This window comes from Haematobia irritans, chromosome 3 (assembly GCF_050003625.1).
Source record: "Haematobia irritans isolate KBUSLIRL chromosome 3, ASM5000362v1, whole genome shotgun sequence".
Classification (NCBI taxonomy): Eukaryota; Metazoa; Arthropoda; class Insecta; order Diptera; family Muscidae; genus Haematobia; species Haematobia irritans.
The window spans coordinates 210188710-210211700 of record NC_134399.1 but is presented as its reverse complement, the minus strand read 5'-3'; the positions used below and the strand labels follow the sequence as shown (position 1 = coordinate 210211700).

The window sequence follows — 22991 nt, the reverse complement described above, 5'->3', positions numbered from 1 at the left end:
GATGTTAGTACTTATAATTTCCCATCTCTGCAATCTTTCGATATATATATATATTGCTTTTGTAAACATGCCAAGAGAAAGAACGAGAGAGTAATAGAGAGTGTAAACAAATTTATTAGACATTGCTTTATACCACCTCATACCTCTGGAAATATTTCGTATATGCAAGCTATGAGAGAATGTATCTGTGTATTGCTCAAACCATACACTCAGACAATATTTGTTCGTACAGAGGAAAATCGAGGTCTTTTCTTAAATGTGAAGCTCATTAAGTGTTGGGCAACATTCGAACACCAGTGGTGGAAGTGATTAAACGTTCTCCAGAGAAAAATCAAAAGTAAAAGCAAATTCGTACAAGAAGAAATTCATACAAGCAACAACTAGTGTTACAAAAAAAATAATAACAAAATAATCTAAAAGAAATAACAACAAATACAACAGAAAGTTAAAAATACAGTTATCTCAGTGTAAACTAAAATTGTTAAAAAAAAGTGAGTAATTGTGTGTTTTCTAAACAAACAATCAAATCTATTATACTATGTGTATGTTTCTACGACTGGTTGACCTTAGCAAAAAAATATCAGAAAACAAAAATCTAAACAAAGTGAAAAAGTGTCCAGTCATTATAAACAATTCCAAATAAAATTATTTAGTAAAATACAAATACTTGATGATAAAGAATAATTCTCTAATTAATGACCTCGAAACATATAAACGTATCTCAAAATGATTAATATTAGAAAAGTCATTTCAATTAAAATTTCTAAGACATTGCCACTATCTCTTTGAAAGTGAAACACGAGACTATGGACCAAACGTTGTCTCTGTTTGTTTGTTTGTTCGTCCGTCTGTCAATCATCCTTATCAACATTTATTCAAAATGATTCATAATTACTGGTGACTTGAGTGCTGCTATAAATAAAGAAAATTTGTATTTTATTATGCCCATGGAGGCTCGTAAGGGATAGAAGAATTTCTATTATTCTTGGAATCGTTTCCGTTATGGAAAATGTTTTTTTTTTGTGTGTTGATAAGAATAGAACACCCGCAAATGTATAATCAAGTGTTTTTTGTTTATTTTTCATTTTCGTTCAAATAGCAAACTTAAAAGACTGAAAACAATTGAATATGAATTTATAAACGATATATGTATTTATGAACTTTCCAATAAACATAAAGTATTTCAACAACGAATTTCAACTTGAATTCCAAGGACTCACAGCTGACAATGAATTCCATCTTTTAAATACATAGTTGCAAAATTTATTGTGTTTAATTTTTTGTGAAAAAAGAAATTGTTCCACCTTCATTTTCTTATTGGAGAGTACATATTTTTTGAAATGTTATCAACAACTGCAAAAAGCATTGATTTTTTAAGACCTCAAAGACGCAAATAATTCGAATTTAATATGAAACCTAAGGGAGAATAGATATAAACCAAAATTCATCTTTTCTTTCTGATACTGTAAGCGAGAGCCGGCTGCCCGTAGGTATTGGGGTCTTTTCCGCTCGGCCGAGAAGGACACTGGTCCGTACGGACAGCCTTAGTGTTTTAACCTTATACTTTCGAATTATAGACTAATTAATTTTGTCTTATTATGGATCCTATCCCATCGGTTATCACAGTTGGTAGAATTTTTTACTGTTTGGTAGATATGTAGAATTCTTGATGGTTTGGTAGATTTTGAAAATTATTACTCTCCAAATAAGAGATACTTCAAAAAATTTTGTATAGAAATAAAATTTTGACAAAATTTTCTATAAAAATAAAATTTTGACAAAATTTCCTATAGAAATAAAATTTTGACAAAATTTTCTATAGAAACGAAATTTTGACAAAATTTTCTATAAAAATAAAATTTTTACAAATTTTTCTATAAAAGTAATATGGTTACAAAATTTTCTATCAAAATAAAATTTTAACAAAATTTTCTATAGAAATAAAATTTTGACAAATTTTTCTATAAAAATAAAATTTTAACAAAATTTTCTATAGAAATAAAATTTTGACAAAATTTTTTTATAGAAATAAATTTTTGACAAAATTTTCTATAGAAATAAAATTTTGACAAAATTTTCTATAAAAATAAAATTTTGACAAAATTTTCTATAAAAATAAAATTTTTACAAAATTTTCTATAAAAAAAAAATTTGACAAAATTTTCTATAGAAACGAAATTTTGACAAAATTTTCTATAAAAATAAAATTTTTACAAAATTTTCTATAAAAAATAAAATTTTTACAAAATTTTCTATAAAAGTAAAATGTTTACATAATATATAAAATAAAATTTTAACAAAATTTTCTATAGAAATAAAATTTTGACAAAATTTTCTATAGGAATAGGATTTTGACAAAATTTTCTATAGAAATAAAATTTTGACAAAATTTTCTATAAAAATAAAATTTTTACAAAATTTTCTATAAAAATAAAATTTTTACAAAATTTTCTATAAAAAATATAATTTCTACAAAATTTTCTACAAAAGTAAAATGTTTACAAAATGTTCTATAAAAATAAAATTTTAACAAAATTTTCTATGGAAGTAAAATTTTGACAAAATTTTCTATAGAAATAAAATGTTGACAACATTTTTTATAGAAATCAATTTTTGACAAAATTTTCTATAAAAATAAAATTTTGACAAAATTTCCTATAGAAATAAAATTTTGACAAAATTTTCTATAGAAATAAAATTTTTACAAAATTTTCTATATAAAATAAAATTTTTACAAAATTTGCTATAAAAGTAAAATGTTTACAAAATTTTCTATAAAAATAAAATTTTAACAAAATTTTCTATGGAATTAAAATTTTGACAAAATTTTCTATAGAAACGAAATTTTGACAAAATTTTCTATAAAAATAAAATTTTTACAAAATTTTCTATAAAAAATAAAATTTTTACAAAATTTTCTATAAAAAATAAAATTTTTACAAAATTTTCTATAAAAGTAAAATGTTTACAAAATTTTCTATAAAAATAAAATTTTAACAAAATTTTCTATGGAATTAAAATTTTGACAAAATTTTCTATAGAAACGAAATTTTGACAAAATTTTCTATAAAAATAAAATTTTTACAAAATTTTCTATAAAAAATAAAATTTTTACAAAATTTTCTATAAAAGTAATATGTTTACAAAATTGTCTACAGAAATAAAATTTGGACAAAATTTTCCATAGAAATAAAATTTTGACAAAATTTTCTATAGAAATAAAATTTTGACAAAATTTTCTATAAAAATAAAATTTGTACAAAATTTTCTATAAAAAATAAAATTTGTACAAAATTTTCTATAAAAGTAAAATGTTTACAAAATTTTCTATAAAATAAAATTTTAACAAAATTTTCTATAGAAATAAAATTTTGACAAATTTTTCTATAAAAATAAAATTTTAACAAAATTTTCTATAGAAATACATTCTTGACAAAATTTTCTATAGAAACGAAATTTTGACAAAATTTTCTATAAAAATAAAATTTTTACAAAATTTTCTATAAAAAATAAAATTCTTAAAAAATTTTCTATAAAAGTAAAATGTTTACAAAATTTTCTATAAAAAAAAAATTTATGACAGTGTCTTTCATTCTTTGCAATCAATTTGGAGAATGTTGCACATTTTTCCAAATCGAAACCGCCATAAATGTGCCTAACATTACTCTAATGATAAAACTACTGGTCAACAGGGTCTTCTTTCCCCACTAATTATTGCAAACCCCTATGGTTTGGCTAGATAGTAGATAGGGACAGTAGGAATCTCGTTAAAAAAATATTTTTTTTTTCACAGAAATGCGTCTTCTATAACGGAAAATAATCGTATTTGTATTTTTAGGACAAAAATTATTTATGCTTAGGTCAATTTTTGTTTTCAGTTTTGGGAATCTACTTTTTCTGTGAAATTGTTGTTGGTCTATCCCGTCTATCATCCCACATATTTTTAATGAAAATGTTTTTTGGGACGCAGCTGTTGCATGAAATTTATTTAAATGAGCTGGGTGGAAATCAACTGGCAGGGTGGCAACAAAGAACATTATGTCAGATAAATTGTCATTATTCCGAAAGCACAAAAATAAATGTTTTTCCACCCGGTATTTCAGTAGATGTTACTTTTGAATACAAAGATATGAATGGAAAAATTCCAGCTGGTGGAATATTATGCAAACAATATTTTCGGACCCATAGTATGTATTAAGGACAAATTATTTTAAAATATTTTATTTAATGAAAAAGTTCATAATCTTTGCTTTTAGAATTGTTTCTTTTTTTAAATTTAGAACATGAATTTTTGAAATCTGTGTTCCTCCGTTACAGTCGTAAGTAAGACAATCCATTTTCGCATATCAACCGGAATATTCGTGCAATTAATATATTAGCATCAATCACAGCGAAAGTTTTAATTTTTCTGAATTAAACTTTACAGAAAACTTAAAAAGGCCGCTAAATTCACGAAACCAATTTTTCACGGCCGTGGATTTGTCTTGAATAGCGGAAATGGAATTAATTCGGATTTTTTTGCTTTGAAGTATATGCACTAACAAATCATGTCCACTTCCAAAGATTTTGTCTTTATACTAATGATTTTGGTATTGATTCCGATCCAAAGAATCGGAGAATTGATGCAAGGATGTCTTTAAGACACAATTCTCGTACTTGATTCAAGGAAAAAAAATTTAATTCATTAAACTTCTTAAAGACATCCTTGCTTCAATTCTCCGATAACTTAATTTCTACTTGAACTCGAGTCTGAACTTGTCGTTACCATGTTTTGAAAAGATTCTGATAGCACAGGAAGAAAAAAGCTGAATAAACGAATGAATTAAAATATTTTTCCTTGAATCAAGTACGAGAATTGTGTCTTAAAGACATCCTTGCTTCAATTCTCCGATTCTTTGGATCGGAATCAATACCAAAATCATTAGTATAAAGACAAAATCTTTGGAACTGGACAAGATTTTTTAGTGCATATACTTCAAAGCAAAAAAATCCGAATTAATTCCATCCGCTATTCAAGACAAATCCACGGCCGCGAAAAATTGGTGTCGTGAATTTAGCGGCCTTTTTAAATTTTCTGTAAAGTACAAATTGCCTTTCAAATAAAGTATTGAAAAACATCAGATTTTTTAAACGCGTTTTTGAGTTTAAAAATTCAAATTTAATGACAACTTCATTGATTTTGAAGAATTTTTCAAAGTCAAGTTGACCTTAGTAAAACAAAATTTTGTCGAATCACTTAACTATAAGGCCTTACTTTATAATTTAAGATAGCTGCCTAAAAGATGTCTTTGGTTTGGAATCAATACCAAATATTTTTTAATTCAATCAACTTTTTTTTGAGTGTATCTACAAAGTGTAGAACTTTTGTTTTCACTTCACTCCCATTATGATAGTAAAGATGAAATCTTTTACTAATGATAAAATATGTATGAGAGTTCTTTTAACGAAATATTTTTTAAACTTCCTATGATTTTTTTTATCAAAAAATGTCTAAGAAATTTTCTATAACCTCATTATTAATCTGAAATCTTCTCCAACGATATAATTTCTATTAAAGTTTCTTCTAATTGTTGTTGTTTTTTATTGCAGCTTAAAATCATACATTGACTAAACTACAAGTGTAGCTTAACCAACAGAGGAAAAGAATGTTTGTCAAATTTATTTAGGCAAAGCCCTATAGACTGCAAGATGGTTGGATGGACGCACGTTTCGGAATTACAACATTCCTCATCAGCATCCTCTACTTGCAGCAAAACTATCAACCAATTATCAGAATAAATTCAGGCAGTTTATAAACCCAATTTCTTCTAATTTCTATGAAATATTCTATTACCACCATATTCTTGTGAAATGTTCTCTAGCGATATTATTTCTATTAAATTTTTTCCAACTACAAAATTTGCATGAATTTTTTTTTTTTTTTTAATTTTCTCTAACAATAAAATTTAATAACGAATTGTTTATTACATTTCGCTGACGACAAAAATACTGATGATTTTTCATTCTCAACATTTCTATGAAATCTTTCCCACAAGTTTTATGGCTTATGCAGCTAAAATTCGAAATACAGTCGAATATGAATGTAGAACAAAACAATTTTTTTTTGCAAATTGACCAAAATAATTCATTCCATGCATAAGATAAAAATGTATGCAAATGATAATAAACTAATAAAAATGTATTCTACAGAAAATTCCACAATAATAATCTATTTTCTTTTTTTTTCCATCAATTTTTCATTTCAGTATATCATAGTTCTCCAGCCAATGTGACAATAACTACGTGAAAATAAAACTCATTTGACGTAAAAAAGAATTGCAAACTAAGAAACCGATTTTTTTTACAAATCAAAACGAATTCCTCTAAAACAAGTTTTATGAAAAAAAAAGAGTGGGTTTAAAGCTCAAATCAAATATAACTTGCAATTGAAATTCCAAGTCAAGTTTGGGAGAGAAACACGGCTGCAAAACAAGTCATAAAACGTATACAACATACATTTCCAAGACAGGAATTTTGCTAAAGGAAGGTGGTAACGTGTGGTGTACGTGTGATATAAGGCACGTAGATACAACGAGCGCAAGTACAACGCATTACCCTACCTACGTCAGGTTTACATTACTCAGTACTCAGACATCAACGTGTAAGTCCCCTTGAAACAGAAACAACAAGAGAAACAATCATATATATGATCCCCATGAAAAGAAAAACAAAGCTCGTGTAATTTAACCAAAAGCACTACACAGACATATGCACACCGAATTTAATAACACATTTTTTAATGCACAGCTATATTAAGTCGTAAATTTATCGGCTGATGATATTTTAAGTTAACACAAAAAAAAACCAAAAAAAAGCAAACAAGACGAGCCCCATTACACATACACTTGCTAAAGCGAATACGTGGAAAAAGAGATTATGCAACAAAACAACAAACACACCCCCAGAATATACCCACTATACTCGCATCTCAACATTCCAGATATCCAGAGACACTCACACAATTTAATTCATAAAAATATAATACAACAAAACTGTTATACACCATTTAGTCAAATCATACGATTCTAAAGAAATCGTTGACGTACTTCGTTCATACACCCGACCGATATCTCGTTGCTTAATTTATGTGGGCAGGTTAGTAGATATATACTCTACAAACATACATTTTTAAAAAATTTTTCCACTTCCAATGTAAAATGGTATAAATAAAGAAAGAGCACAATTTTTTGAGAGGAAGAGTAAATTTAAAAGAGAGAAAACCAAACCAACCAAGTGGATCGAAGTAAATATTACATTTCTAACCAAAATTAAATTTCTGCCAAAAAAATTAATAAATGCCAAAATTTCAAAAAAAAAAAAAATAGTTTATAGTTTTTTTTTAATCAAAAAAAAAAAAATATCCAGTCCAATATTTTGTTTTTTTGTTTATTTAAAGTATGTCTCCAAAAATTTTATGAACTAATTGTGGCTATAAATTTTCAATAAGTTCAATGCTAACAAAAGCAGAAGAAAATTGTCGTATACTTCTCAAAAATAGTAAGAATAAATAACGACGTGGTTATTACGGTAATGATTTGGCGTCAAAGAGTTTTTCTTTAATTTTAGTTCATTTTTGCTGTTATGAATAGGAAGAATATCGTCAATTGTTGTTAAAAATTCTAAAAAAAACCTCAATAAATTCCCGTTATGCATTAAGGAAATCTCAAACAAAATGGAAAAACAAAAATCAATTTTTGAACGAAGTAGTTCATTCTTCCCATAAAACAGTTCACTCTTTTCAGTGCTTCAATGCAAAAAATTGGAATTTGCACAAATCATATCTAAATTAAGCTTGATTTTTCGATTTCGTAGAATATGATTAAGAAGTAGAGTGATGAAAAAAAATGATGTTTTGAAAGTCAGGGATTCTCGGTTTTACTATTTTCCAAAACTGGTATACGGTGGTTTGCGAAAAAAATAACTGGCATTACCTCTTATTTGAAAGAAAATTTAATTTTATTGCCATGAAAAATTAACAAAAGCCATTGAATTCATATTTATTTTTTATTACAAGACGTGAAAAAAGAAAATTTATACAAATAAAAATTTTCTAAGCTAATAGTTGGTTATAGCCTATCACTTTTGAAGCAGATTCAATCACGAAATTAATTGATGCAATTGATTTTTTTTATGGAAATGTCTTCAATCGCAAAAATGACAGTTTTAATTGGGCATGAAAAAACACTTGATTAAAATATTAATTGATTTCATTAGCAACTTTCAATTAATTTGTTAATTGAATCTATTACTATTTTCAATTACTTTCTTAACAGACTTATTGTTTTGATTAGAAAATTAGTTCTTACATTTAAAAAAAATTGATTGTTCGAAACAAATTTTTAATCAAAAAATCAAAAATTGTCTATCACTCTTTTTAACTGATTTAGTCTTCCGAGTTAGATTAAAAATTGATTTTTTGATTGTTTGTATCAATTAATTTTTTGATTAACAATTTAAAAATTTATTAAGAATTTAATTGGGCATAAAAAAAAACTTTTTTCAATTACTTTAAGTGACTTACGCCCATTTTCATGAAGCTCCGTTAGGGTTTAACTGTCAGTTAACAGAAAATAAAATGGAAATATCTTCTCTCCGGTTAATTATAACTGAAAAATTTTCAGCAGTTAAGCTCCTAACTGCAATATAGAATATATAGGCAAGATGACAGATGACAGAACGGTTTAAAAGTTCGTTAGCTAACGGAACACTAACGGAGCTTCATGAAAATGGGGGTTAGTGTTTTGTTTAAAATATTGATTCAATTTTCTTAGATTAAAAAAAAATTGATTGTTCGAAATAAATTTTTAATTAGAAATTTAAAAGAAATTCAAAAACAAAAATTCAAAAGTCTTCCGAGTTAAGGTTGAATTACACACCATGCGTCAATCCGTGCGTTGATGGAAGGGTTAATTTTTTCTGTTTGCGGCAGACTATTCGAGCTTTTGATTTCAGAGAGAAATTTCAACTCTTCAATCATCGGACGCATTGTACGCATTGATTAAAATTTGATTAAAAATTTTTAAATTTCCAATAATTGAATTAATTCACTTCATGTTTATATCTTGGTTAAAAAGTTAATTGTATCAATTAATTGAAAAAAAATCAACTCAATCCATACATACATATTTTGGTGATCTTTTTTTCTGTGCCTATTAATATACACCCAAAGAAATTTGTTAGTAGGGACAGCAGAAAAGTCTGCTAAATCAGCAGAAAGTCTGCTGAAAAAGGGACAGCAGTCACTGTTTGCTGAAATAGCAAACATTTCCTGCTATTTTTGAAGCTCGATTACACTAAAACATGTTTTATTTTGGCTAAAACAAAAAAAATGTCAACTTAGGAGCTATCCTAACATAATTAAAACAATATTTTATGAATATCTATAGTATGTGACCAAAAATCTGAATATTTATCAAATTGAGGCATAACAGCAAACAAAATGTTTGCTGATCGTATTTAGGAGCTTGTATGTATATTACGGTGCAAAAATATACCAAAAACTACTTTTGGTTCTTAAATATGCTTTGGGGAAAATTTATAACCTAAAAATTTTATAAATTGTTGTTCATTTGGCCCTGAAGTACAAAAATATAACAGCAGACATCGACTGCTGTTTTTAGCAGACTTTTTTCTATGAGTGTAATTGGAGATGATCCAAATTAGAGTTACTTCCTAATTACAGTTCGAATCTCCAAATAATTTTTTTTTAATTCTCTAAAGGAATTTGTACAAATGGGAGTTGCATTCCCTGCATAAATCCTTGCATGTGATACAATCTAGTTAGAAATATTTGGTTTAATTTAATTTTAAAATTAAACATTCCAATTTTCGTCGAAATTTTACAAATACTTTTCTTTAAAAAATATTGTAATTCAAATCACTATTCATGGTCCCAGCTGAAACATTAAATTTATCTTACTCTTCTCTACAACATTAAATTCTCTTTACATATTTCCAAAAGCAAATACAAATACTCTCTTACTATACAAAAGCGCAAAAAAAAGCAAACTCCCCACAATCTCTCCCCATCATCTCTATCATTGTACTGTTATTTACAGTCAAGAACCGATGTTGATGATGATGACGATGACGATATGATTTTCGTACACGAGTCATACACATACGACCATACCACCCTTCAATACACTTTTACAATACATACATTGCCAACGCGTATACTTTTATTATATCCAGCAAACACACAACTGCTTTCCAGTATTTTGCTTTTACTAATAAATTGTCATTTTTTGACCTTCAAGGTTCCTTCAAAAGTACAACGGCAAAGACGAACATCAAGTCATATCGGAGCTTTGAAACAGAGCGGACGTACCCGTAAAACAGAAAAAATCTAAACGCGCTTCGCTAAACTACAAACAACTGGATTGAGTTATTCAACTACAACAACAGCAACAACAAATAAAATACGACAACGGAGAAGTGTATATAAAACAATAATTGGAGAATAAAATAAAAACAACAATAAAAAATTGTTTTGTATAAAACACAAATTTGTTGGTTTTTTACAAAAGCAACAAAAACTAAACAGGCAATCAAGCAACCAACAGCAAAATTGAACCACCTACCTTTTAGCACCCCATCGGTATACACAATACTACAGCTGGTCTGAGTTTTGTGAGGAGGTCACACAGTCGGTCATTCGTTAGCTGCGGTCGATCAGTCATGAAATGAGAATAAATTTTTAATAAAATATTTATGGAATTGATTCCGTTGTAAGCATTTAAACGAAACGGTTCAGTGTCGGGCGTTTTGAAAAGCCAAAGAAAATAAGAAGAGAGAAAAAAATAAGAACAATACAAAAAGAAATTGTTAATAAAAACAAAAAATTAAAGCAATAACATTTTAAGAAAAACTAACGTAAAACAAGTAGTGAAAAAATTGTAATTTACAAAAATAAAAAAAAATAAAATTAACGAAAATCTAGAGCAAAGCAAATAAAAACAACAAAATGAATAACAAAGATTTAAATGTGGCCATGCAAAATGTATCTATAAATAATGAATGTTGTCCGAAAACAATGTCCTCTAATGGCTGTTGCAGTTCTGCCGCTAAAGGTTGCACTAACGGCTCTGCCCCTAAGTCATGCCAACAGAAAACAGTCCCATCATCCTGCTGCAGAATTACAAATGCCCCTTCCACAGTTCCCCCTTCACTGCTCAATGGTATAAATGGTGCAAGCCACTATAGCCATGATGAAACTGATAAATCTGTGGCCGCTGCTGCAGCATCAGCTACAATAGAGACGACGTTTGCCTCTGCCGCTGAAGGCATTGCGTCGCTGATGAGCAACAAAGCTACAAATGCATTGGGAACAGCAACTGCATCACTACCGCCGTATGCCAATGCTAGTGTCGAAGAAAAACGTAAAATGGTGCACGAATTATGTCAGCAATTGATACTCACGGATGAACAGATCAATGAGTTAACGTATCGTATCCTCCATGAGATAAAACGCGGTCTAGCCAAGGATACGCACGCAAAGGCAGATGTCAAGTGTTTCGTTACATATGTCCAAGATTTGCCCAATGGCAATGAACGCGGTAAATTCCTGGCTCTGGATTTGGGCGGTACCAATTTTCGTGTACTGCTTATCCATCTGAAGGAAGAGCATGATTTTCAAATGGAATCACGTATCTATGCCATACCCCAGCACATTATGTTGGGTTCGGGAACTCAACTATTCGATCACATTGCCGAATGTCTGGCCAATTTTATGAATGAGCATAATGTGTATAAGGAACGTTTACCTTTGGGCTTTACCTTCTCGTTCCCCCTTACCCAATTGGGGTTGACCAAAGGCCTGCTGGTTACCTGGACCAAGGGTTTCAATTGTGCCGGTGTCGTAAATGAGGATGTAGTTCAATTACTCAAGGATGCCATAGCCCGGCGAGGAGATGTGCAAATTGATGTCTGTGCCATATTGAATGATACCACCGGCACGCTTATGTCCTGTGCCTGGAAAAATCACAGTTGTAAAATTGGTCTAATTGTGGGTACCGGATCGAATGCCTGCTATGTGGAACGTGTCGAAGAGGCGGAAATGTTTGATGGTGCCTCCAATGGTAAACCCCATGTCCTTATCAACACCGAATGGGGGGCCTTTGGTGATAATGGAGCCTTGGATTTTGTTCGCACCGAATTCGATGAAGAAGTCGATCGCCATTCCATCAATCCCGGCAAACAGGTCTTTGAGAAAATGATATCGGGCATGTATATGGGTGAATTGGTCCGCCTTGTCATTGTGAAAATGGTTAAGGCTGGTGTCCTCTTCAAGGGTCAAGATTCCGATGTCCTTATGGCCCGTGGTCAATTCTTTACCAAATATGTCTCGGAAATTGAAGCCGATGAGCCCGGAGTTTATACCAATTGTCATTTGGTCCTAGAGGAATTGGGTCTCAACAATGCCACCGATGAAGACTGTGCCAATGTTCGTCATATCTGCGAATGTGTTTCGAAACGTGCCGCCCATTTGGTTTCCTGTGGTCTTGCCTGCCTTATCAATAAAATGGATGAGCCTCATGTAACAGTGGGTGTCGATGGCAGTGTCTATCGTTTCCATCCTAAATTCCATAATTTAATGGTGGAGAAAATCGCACAATTGGTTAAGCCTGGTATAACCTTTGATCTTATGCTTTCGGAAGATGGCTCAGGACGTGGTGCTGCATTGGTTGCAGCGGTAGCCTGTCGTGAGGATAATCTTCCCAGTAAGGCCAGACAATAGAGTGTGTAAAGAAGGAGATCAGGAGAATGAAGAACTGAGCTGATTGGCGATAACCAACCAACAGATCGATGTGGGAGAAAAAAATTTTGCAAAATTTTTACCGAAATAAGGTATTACACAATTAAACAGATTTTTTTTTTGGTTTGTAGATCAAATAATGGTAGGGAAGGATGCGCTTAACATATACACTCAGAAAAAAAATATTCTTAGCATCTAAAAAATGCTATAGTCAGAGAAATTGTGATTATATCGATTTAATTTTATTTTAATTAATTTCTATTTTGCTGTTAATTTTTCTATGCAAACGGAATATTTTTGCATGATTTTTAAAATATTTGCTAAGAATTTTTTGAAATGATCTAATTTCCGCAAAAATATTTAGAGAAATTTCACATATTTTGTAAAATTAACAAACAATTTTGTTGGAGAATTTTATTAAAATTCAGAAAAGAAAATACTTTTTTCCAAAAATATTAAAAAAAACATTGGAAAATGTTTTTAAATTTTTCTGAGTGTAGATTCTAAACTAAAAGCAATTGTTATGTTCATATTAATATTCATAAAAGGACAGAGTTAATTTTCACAAATGCGAATTTAAAGCAAATCTAAGGCAAAGGCTTTCTTCGAATATTCGAAGAAAGTATTTTTCTATTTGTATTAATCATAAAATAGTACCTGATAAATTACATAGTGAATGGAAAATAAATCAAGAACTATATATATATTTTAATAGACAAGCAATATTTTACAACAACAAAAAATCCATGTCATAAATCCATAATAAAGAGAATTTTGCCATTTTATACAAAAAAAATATAGATTATGTGGAAATAAACTCTAAATCATAACCTCTTTTTGTCTAGCGCTCTCTTTCTCTGTCTCTCATTCTCTTAAAATGAGAAGACCAAAATCAAACATTTGAAAATAATTTGAATTCTATTTACTTTCAAAGAATTTTCAAGTTTTTTTTGTAATTACCTTTTCCCAAAAACAAAAAGATTTGAGAAGTATGCAAAACTCAAAACTTCTTCAATTGTTTATGCTTCCTGGGAATTTAAATAAACAACAAAATTGGTACTTAATTCGATATAAAAAAAAACAAGCTCAAAAAAGACAAAAAATTTTAATAATTCAAATTTAATTTTTGAAACACAAAAGCGCATCGTTCTAAGAATTTTTTTCCTAGAATTATTTAAAAAAATATTTTTTATATACTCCACCATAGAATTGGCTTTAAAAACTATGTATAATTTATTTTTAAAGAACTGTTTTTTCTATATATATATTTTTTTAAAATTTTTTGTTGTTTTTTTTTTTTCTGCATATATTGTAGTCTGTTATTTGATAGTTTTAAATTGATGTTGTTAACTAGTTAAGAACTGGCTTTAACTATGAAAAATACAAGAAATATTTTAATTTCTATTATTTTTGTCTAAGAATCGGCCTTACAATTTAGTATTGTAGATTTATTTTTTTATAATATATATTTTTTTTTAAATATTATAATTTTGTTTTAGTTTTAAAACAAAACATCTATTATACAATCTATGTATATCTTACTATGCAATGAGTATGTATATAAAAATAAAAAACAAATGTAATGCTAAATAAATTATGAACAGCTTCTTCAAGAAAGTGGTGTTAATTAAAACAAATACTTATATTAAAAAAAAAAAACAGCAAAAGAAAAAAAAAACAGGACAGCAAACATTTCAATGTATACATATATAGTAAATAAAAAATTAAGAGAAATTGTATTTATATATAAAACACATAAAAATACACAATAAAAATGAATACAAATAAACTACTATCATATAAGTTTAAATTAATAAACAAACAAAATACAGTTGCAAAAGAATTCATTAACTGAAGCTTTTTGTAGTTCGTAACATCTAAAGTTGATAATGTAAATGATAATTATCCTTAATTTTTTTTTGTGAGAATTTAACAACTCGAGAATTCAAAAAAAAAAAAAATACCCAGATGATAATGAAGACATACATAAATTATATATAGCATATTTAGTAATTTAATTTTTAACAAATGCCGTAAACTGTAAAACGAATGTTATTCAATATCGAGTAAAAAAAAAACAATAATAAGTTTGTAAAATTGTTACAAAAAAACAAAATAGCACATTTATATTATAATTTAATTTACATATAAATATACAAAACAACAAGAAACCCCCAAAAACAAACTATTATGAAATAAATAAAAACAATTTATTTATAATAACAAAACAAACGAAAAACCCAACAAAAATAAATTTAATTTGTTTTAATTTTGTTGTAGATGTGGGGAGATATTGCGCCACACTGTGGAACAGGGTATTATAAGTTAGTGCATATGTTTGTAACACCCAGAAGGAGACGCGATACACTTGGTGCCTTTGGCAAAAATGCTCAGGATGGGCTCCTAAGTCGATATAGCCATGTCCGTCTGTCCGTCTCTTCGTGAACACATTTTTGTAATCAAAGTCTAGGTCGCAGCTTTAGTCCAATCGACTTCAAATTTGGCAAAAGTATATGTTTTGGCTATTGATTTTGGAAGAAATCGGTTCTGATTTAGATATAGCTCCCATATATATCTTTCGCCCGATATGGACTTATATGGCCCCAGAAGCCAGAGTTTTACCCTAATTTGCTTAAAATTTTGCACAAGAAGAACAATTAGTACTATAGTCAAGTGTGCCAAATTGTATTGAAATCGGTTCAGATTTAGATATAGATCCCATATATAGCTTTCGCCCGATTTACACTCATATGACACACAGAGGCCAATTTTTAACTCCGATTTAGTTGAAATTTTGCACTGAGAGTAGAATTAGCATTGTAGCTATGCGTGCTAAATTTGGTGTAAATCGGTTCAGATTTAGATATAGCTCCCATATATAGCTTTCGCCCGATTTACACTCATATGACCACAGAGACCAATTTTTAACTCCGATTTAGTTGAAATTTTGCACAGAGAGTAGAATTAGCATTGTAGCTATGCGTGCCAAATTTGGTGTAAATCGGTTCAGATTTATATATATCTCCCATATATACCTTTCGCCCGATTTACACTCATATGACCACAGAGGCCAATTTTTAACTCCGATTCAGTTGAAATTTTGCACAGCGGGTAGAATTAGCAGTGTAGCTATGCGTGCCAAATTTGGTTGAAATCGGTTCAGATTTAGATATAGCTCCCATATATAGCTTTCGCCCGATTTACACTCATATGACCACAGAGGCCAATTTTTTGCTCCGATTTAGTTGAAATTTAGCACAGGAAGTAGAATTAGCATTGCAGCTATGTGTGCCAAATTTGGTTGAAGTCGGTTCAGATCTAGATATATCTCCCAGATTTAGATATATCTTCGCCCAATTTAAACTTATATGACCACAGATGCTAATTTTTAACTTCGATGTAATTGAAATTTTGCACAGGGAGTAGAATTAGCATTGTAGCTATGCGTGCCAAATTTGGTTGAAATTGGTTCAGATTTAGATATAGCTCCCATATATATGTTTTTCTGATTTCGACAAAAATGGTCAAAATACCAATATTTTCCTTGTAAAATCGCCACTGCTTAGTCGAAAAGTTGTAAAAATGACTCTAATTTTCCTAAACTTCTAACACATATATACCGAACGATAAATCATAAATAAACTTTTGCGAAGTTTCCCATATTTTTTTTACTAACATTGTGTTCCACCCTAGTGCATTAGCCGACTTAAATTTTGAGTCTGTAGATTTTGTAGAAATCTATCAAATTCTGTCCAGATCGATTGATATTTAAATGTATGTATTTGGGACAAACCTTTATATATAGCCCCCAACACATTTGACGGATGTGATATGGTATAGAATATTTAGATCTACAAAGTGGTGCAGGGTATAATATAGTCGGCCCCGCTCGACTTTAGACTTTCCTTACTTGTTTTGTATCTAAACGGCGTCTGACACTGTAGGATTCGGCTATTATAAAGAAATATTATCTGCCAATTCTTCAATTCTCTTCCAGAATCAGTCTATATAAGTTACAGTGTAACTGATATGTATTGCAACCAACTTCAGGGTAGGTTAGGTTAGGTGGCAGCCCGATGTATCAGGCTCACTTAGACTATTCAGTCCATTGTGGTATCATTCACCAATGATACCAATGTGGTATCATTGGTGAACTTCTCTCTTATCACTGAGTGCTGCCCGATTCCATGTTAAGCTCAATGACAAGGGACCTCCTTTTTATAGCCGAGTCCGAACGGCGTTCCACATTACAGTGAAACCACTTAGAGAAGCTTTGAAACCCTCAGAAATGTCACCAGCATTACTGAGGTGGGATAATCCACCGCTGAAAAACTTTTTGGTGTTCGGTCGAAGCAGGAATCGAACCCACGACCTTGTGTATGCAAGGCGGGCATGCTAACCATTGCACCACGGTGGCTCCCGACAATCACTCTTGGATTCTCATTCGCTCAAATGCGGCAATTCTGTTCATTGACGAATCTACAGAGGTGAAAATGTGCCTCATCACTGAAGATGATTTTCTTCGAAAATTGATCATCCACTTTTGCCATTTCTTGGAACCATTTAACACGTTGTTGGATTGTGTATCTCTCCATGGTTCAAATTGAGTAAGTCTGAAATAGAGAAATGGCAAATAAAATTCGGAAAAAAACTTGGCGTTTAGGTGTGGTTCACATTCAACATCGGCCCTTACAATTTAACCACCCTTTATATGGGGGCTATACCAAACCATGGATCGATACACACCACCTTCGGCGCACATGTGTATGGACCAACATTACCTCTAGGTTTCCTATTTCAGGCAAATCGGTTAAAAATTACGGTATCCAAAAACCAAAAAAAGGCTAATCGGTAAATCGGCCTATATGGGGGTTATACCAAAACATGGACCGATACACACCATCTTCGGCACACATATCAATGGACCCAAAGTACCTCTAGATGTTCAGGCAAATCTGATGAAAAATGTGGTGTATAAGCTGAAGAATGCAAATCGGGAGATCGACTATATGGAGGTCATACCGAAATATGGACCAATTCACACCATATTCGAAAAAAATGTTTACGGACCTAAAATACCTGTAGATTTCCAATTTCAGGCAAATCGGATACAAATTGCGGTGTCTAGAACCCGAATCGGGGGAGAAATGTCCTAAAGACAGTATTGAAGCCCTGGACAGAACATGGACATTCCTAAAGGGCTCAGCACGTGACAACTATGGCTTCAATATAATTTCCTCGCCTTTTTTCCAACGCACAATGTCCACTAAAATCGGATCTGAAGCCGTTAGACATTTTTGGGCATTTAAGGTTGGCACTAAAAACGCGAAAGTGTCGATCATTTGAAGACGTCGCTTCGCCGGGTCCCGAAGCAACATTTTCGAGGATCCTCTTAGTTTTTTTTTGTTTTGTCTTACAAAATTTGTCTTGCAGCTTCCTCAGATGTTTCGGTAATCACTCCTGGATTCTTAGATTGCCCAAATTGTTTAATTTCCACACCCGGTCGCCCTGCCGAATATGTCGACATATCTCGATATATTTGCAAAAGTTGATCTCAGAAAATTTGAATGAAATGTAGGTTTCATTTTAATATTAGTTGTACAACATTCGGATAACTTCAAATTGATTTTATAATGGATAATTGTCCAACACCTCATAGATAAATTTATATCGGCTTAGCCGCCGCCAGCGAAAGCAAAAATCTAGTGTCAGCCGCTGCCGAAAAAAATGTCGTCTCCATACTCTATTCCGCAGTATGATTTTGAACTTTCTTCCTGCTCGGGCGCCATTCATATTACTCGTAAGACAAACTGAAACTTTTCCTCATATAAAAAATCTTCATATCGGAAAAAAGTTGTATCCTCTAACTTACTAAATTCGTATTTTAAGCACAACAAAAATCTTTAAATTTCGGCAATATTGTTTTCAGTGAAACCTTCAGTGTTAAGGGCAAAAACTTTAAAATTAATTCGGGCAATATTGTTTTCAGTGAAACCTTCAGTGTTTAGGGGCAAAAACTTTAAAATCAACAATAGTCGATTATTAAACAACAAATTTTGTTTTCGAATGATTATATGCATTTTGAATGCTATTTTTTGGTTGACTGAATATAATTATTAGAATTTAAATTCGGAATCGAACAATAAATTCACCATTGGAATTCGCAAAAAAACAAATAACAAAATTTCACAATGATACTGAAACAATATTTTAACAATTTTGTAATTAAAAACAATAATGCCATTAAAATAAAAGAAAAAAAAAACAAACAAATTTTAACTAAAACAAATTGTTTAAATTTGAATGGATTACAAACGTATTGTATCATTTTAAATGAAGAAATTAAAACAAAAAAACCGACACACGCAAATTCCATCATATTGTGAAACAGCCAAATTCAGCTGAATTGCAGAAAATATACTCGACACTTCGAAATATTAAAAAAGTTAAGAATTGAAGATATTTCTAATTTTAAATAAATTTTGTATTTTTCTAATCGGGCTATATAAAATGAGGACCCCATATTATTAATTCGGAGGTCTAAGAGAACAGCAAATTGGATTTAAATTAGATCTTTTAAACCTTAAATGCGCACTGCATCTTTTAAGATACAACCAGAAAACAGTTCTTGAAATTTAGATCGAATTCTCTGACATCAAGTTTGTTGCATTTAATACATAATAACGCTATTTCGAAAAATATGTTTTTTTTCCGGAAAATTTGTTGTACTACTGAGTAGTCTGCAGTCAAAATTAAATATCAAATTGTGACCAAAATTCAAAAAACCTATTTTTTTCAAAAAAAAAAAAACTCATACTTTTTTTTGAAAAAATGTGTTCCTTTTTACATATGCAAAATGGTAAAAAAAGAACATCTGCATACCATTTGTATATTTTTTCAGAGGAATCGGTGATCTTGTGCATTTTAGGGTCAATATATAATTTATATTTTTTTTTCCAACAATGCTGACTTTTATACTACTCACATGTCGATTCATCAAAGTGGATTCCACAACAGTTTTTTTTCCTAAACATTTAATTACAGTCAGTCAATGTGGTTTTTCTTCAAAAATGACACTTTTCTGTGATAGCTACTGAGGTCATTTGAATCACATCCATTGAAATGAAATCTTATTATAATTTTATGGGCAAAATATACATCTCGTTCTTCCAATCTAAATTGTTACATTTATGCCACATTAAAAATTAATTAAATTTTATGTACTCATACGTATAGACATACGTAACAAATATTTGAGAGATATGCAGATTTTGATCCATAATTGGGTTGTTATTCAGTGAATATTGGGTATAATAACCAGATTTAAAATATATAGATCTAAATAAACTAGTTCAGGAATTTATTCATTGACTCTAACATGACATTATGTTAAGTTTTTTATAAAAGAACTCAAATTCAATATGGGCGCATGCAAACAAAAAACAAGAAGTCGTGGAAAAGCGGTCAGCCAAAGGTTTTACGATGTGATGTATATTGCTGGGTTTTACCTAATTAGTGTAAGCCTTGGTGAATTTGTCACTTTTTTATACCCTCTACCCCATAGGATACTATACTAAGATAACACATCGAAATAATCGGACATTTCTAACTCGAGATATATTGTGTTTAGTGAAAAAAGAGCGACAATTTAAAAATAACGGGATATCCCAAAAACTGTTCCATAAAATTTTTTTTTAAATTTTTTTTCGAATTCAGCAGCTCAACATACATAAGAAAAGTTGATTTTCATCAAGTGTAGATGAAATTTTTTTTTGTAAGCTAGTGTTATTTTTTAATTGACTTTCAATAAATTTTTTAATTGATACTATTATTTCTGTGATTTCAATTAAAAATTAATTGGATCAATTCATTTCGTGATTGAAGAATTTTTTTTGTGTGTACGCACACATTACCTTCCAATAGGAAATATGATCAACAGCTTAGCGGCTGTGGGTTGCTACATAGGAGTGATTTCTGGAGACAAACATTAATTGTTTACTTCATGCAAGCAATGACAATTCCCAGTCACTACATTGTATGCATTACTTATATGGTGGACGTTTTGCTGAACAAAGGCAGCGGTGAATTATCCGCTCTTTTTAATGGTGACAGTTCTTAGTGCCTCAAAGCTTCTCCAAATGGTGTCACTGCAATCACCATCTTGTGGGTAAGCAACCACCACCCAGAAATGTAAAGGTTGATCTTCACACTCTAGAGCATGCGTTACAAAAAAGTCTCTACACTTCAAAAAAAAGTTACTTAAATTCAAAGATTTTGACCTTCCCTTAAGGATTTTTGTATTGGTTCCGAGCCGAAGATACTTGAAAACAAAAAAATATATTTTCTTTATTAAAAAAACAAGCAAGGAAAGTCTAAAGTCGGGCGGGGCCGACTATATTATACCCTCCACCACTTTGTAGATCTAAATTTTCGATACCATATCACATCCGTCAAATGTGTTGGGGGCTTTGTATAAATGTTTGTCCCAAATACATACATTTAAATATCACTCGATCTGGACAGAATTTGTTAGACTTCTACAAAATCTATAGACTGAAAATTTAAGTCGGCTAATGCACTAGGGTGGAACACAATGTTAGTAAAAAAATATGGGAAACATTTAAATCTGAAGCAATTTTAAGAAAACTTCGCTTGATATATATGTATTAGAAGTTTAGGAAAATTAGAGTCATTTTTACAAATCAGAAAAATATATATATGGGAGCTACATCTAAATCTGAACCGATTTCAACAAAATTTGGCACGCATAGCTACAATGCTAATTCTACTCCCTGTGCAAAATTTCAACTAAATCGGAGTTAAAAATTGGCCTCTGTGGTCATATGAGTGTAAATCGGGCGAAAGCTATATATGGGAGATATATCCAAATCTGAACCGATTTCAACCAAATTTGGCACGCATAGTAACAATGCTAATTAGACTCCCTGTGCAAAATTTCAACTAAATCGGAGTTAAAAATTGGCCTCTGTGGTCATATGAGTGTAAATCGGGCGAAAGCTATATATGGGAGCTATATCTAAATCTGAACAGATTTTGCTGATATTTTGCAAGTTTTTCGAGACTCATAGAATATTCGGATGTACGGAATTTGAGGAAGATCGGTTGATATACACGCCAATTATGACCAGATCGGTGAAAAATATATATGGCAGCTATATCTAAATCTGAACCGATTTTTTCCAAAATCAATAGGGATCGTCTTTGAGCCAAAACAGGATCCTACACCAAATTTTAGGACAATCGGACTAAAACTGCGAGCTGTACTTTGCACACAAAAATACATCAACAGACAGACAGACAGACGGACAGACAGACAGACGGACATCGCTAAATCGACTCAGAATTTAATTCTAAGCCGATCCGTATACTAAAAGGTTGGTCTATAATAACTCCTTCTTGGCGTTACATACAAATGCACAAACTTATTATACCCTGTACCACAGTAGTGGTGAAGGGTATAAAAATATGGGAAACGTTTAAGTCTGAAGCAATTTTAAGGAAACTTCAAAAAAGTTTATTTATGATTTATCGCTCGATATATATGTATTAGAAGTTTAGGAAAATTAGAGTCATTTTTACAACCTTTCGACTAAGCAGTGGCGATTTTACAAGGAAAATGTTGGTATTTTGACCATTTTTGTCGAAATCAGAAAAACATATATATGGGAGCTATATCTAAATCTGAACCGATTTCAACCAAATTTGGCACGCATAGCTACAATGCTAATTCTACTCCCTGTGCAAAATTTCAATTACATCGAAGTTAAAAATTAGCATCTGTGGTCATATAAGTTTAAATCGGGCGAAAGCTATATATGGGAGATATATCTAAATCTGAACCGACTTCAACCAAATTTGGCATGCATAGCTGCAATGCTAATTCTACTCCCTGTGCAAAATTTCAACCAAATCGGAGTTAAAAATTGTCCTCTGTGGTCATATGAGTGTAAATCGGGCGAAAGCTATATATGGGAGATATATCCAAATCTGAACCGATTTCAACCAAATTTGGCACGCATAGTAACAATGCTAATTATACTCCCTGTGCAAAATTTCAACTAAATCGGAGTTAAAAATTGTCCTCTGTGGTCATATGAGTGTAAATCGGACGAAAGCTAAATATGGGAATTATATCTAAATCTGAACCGATTTCAAACAAATTTTGCACGCATAC

The 22991-nt window shown here is 30.5% G+C and overlaps 1 protein-coding gene across 2 annotated transcripts; it reads left to right on the top strand.

The window, feature by feature from the left end:
• Positions 1 to 280: 280 nt before the first annotated feature.
• On the top strand, positions 281 to 15050 carry Hex-A (Hexokinase A). Of its 2 annotated transcripts, none has more exons than XM_075302556.1 (3): positions 281 to 491; positions 6246 to 6640; positions 10299 to 15050. In XM_075302556.1, the coding sequence occupies exon 3, from the start codon at positions 11006 to 11008 to the stop codon at positions 12776 to 12778; it is 1773 nt and encodes a 590-aa protein (XP_075158671.1). In that variant the 5' UTR covers positions 281 to 491; positions 6246 to 6640; positions 10299 to 11005; the 3' UTR covers positions 12779 to 15050. The 2 variants fall into 2 exon arrangements, with proteins under 2 accessions (XP_075158671.1, XP_075158670.1); XM_075302555.1 differs by having other exon boundaries at positions 6246 to 7134.
• The last annotated feature ends 7941 nt before the right edge of the window (positions 15051 to 22991 follow it).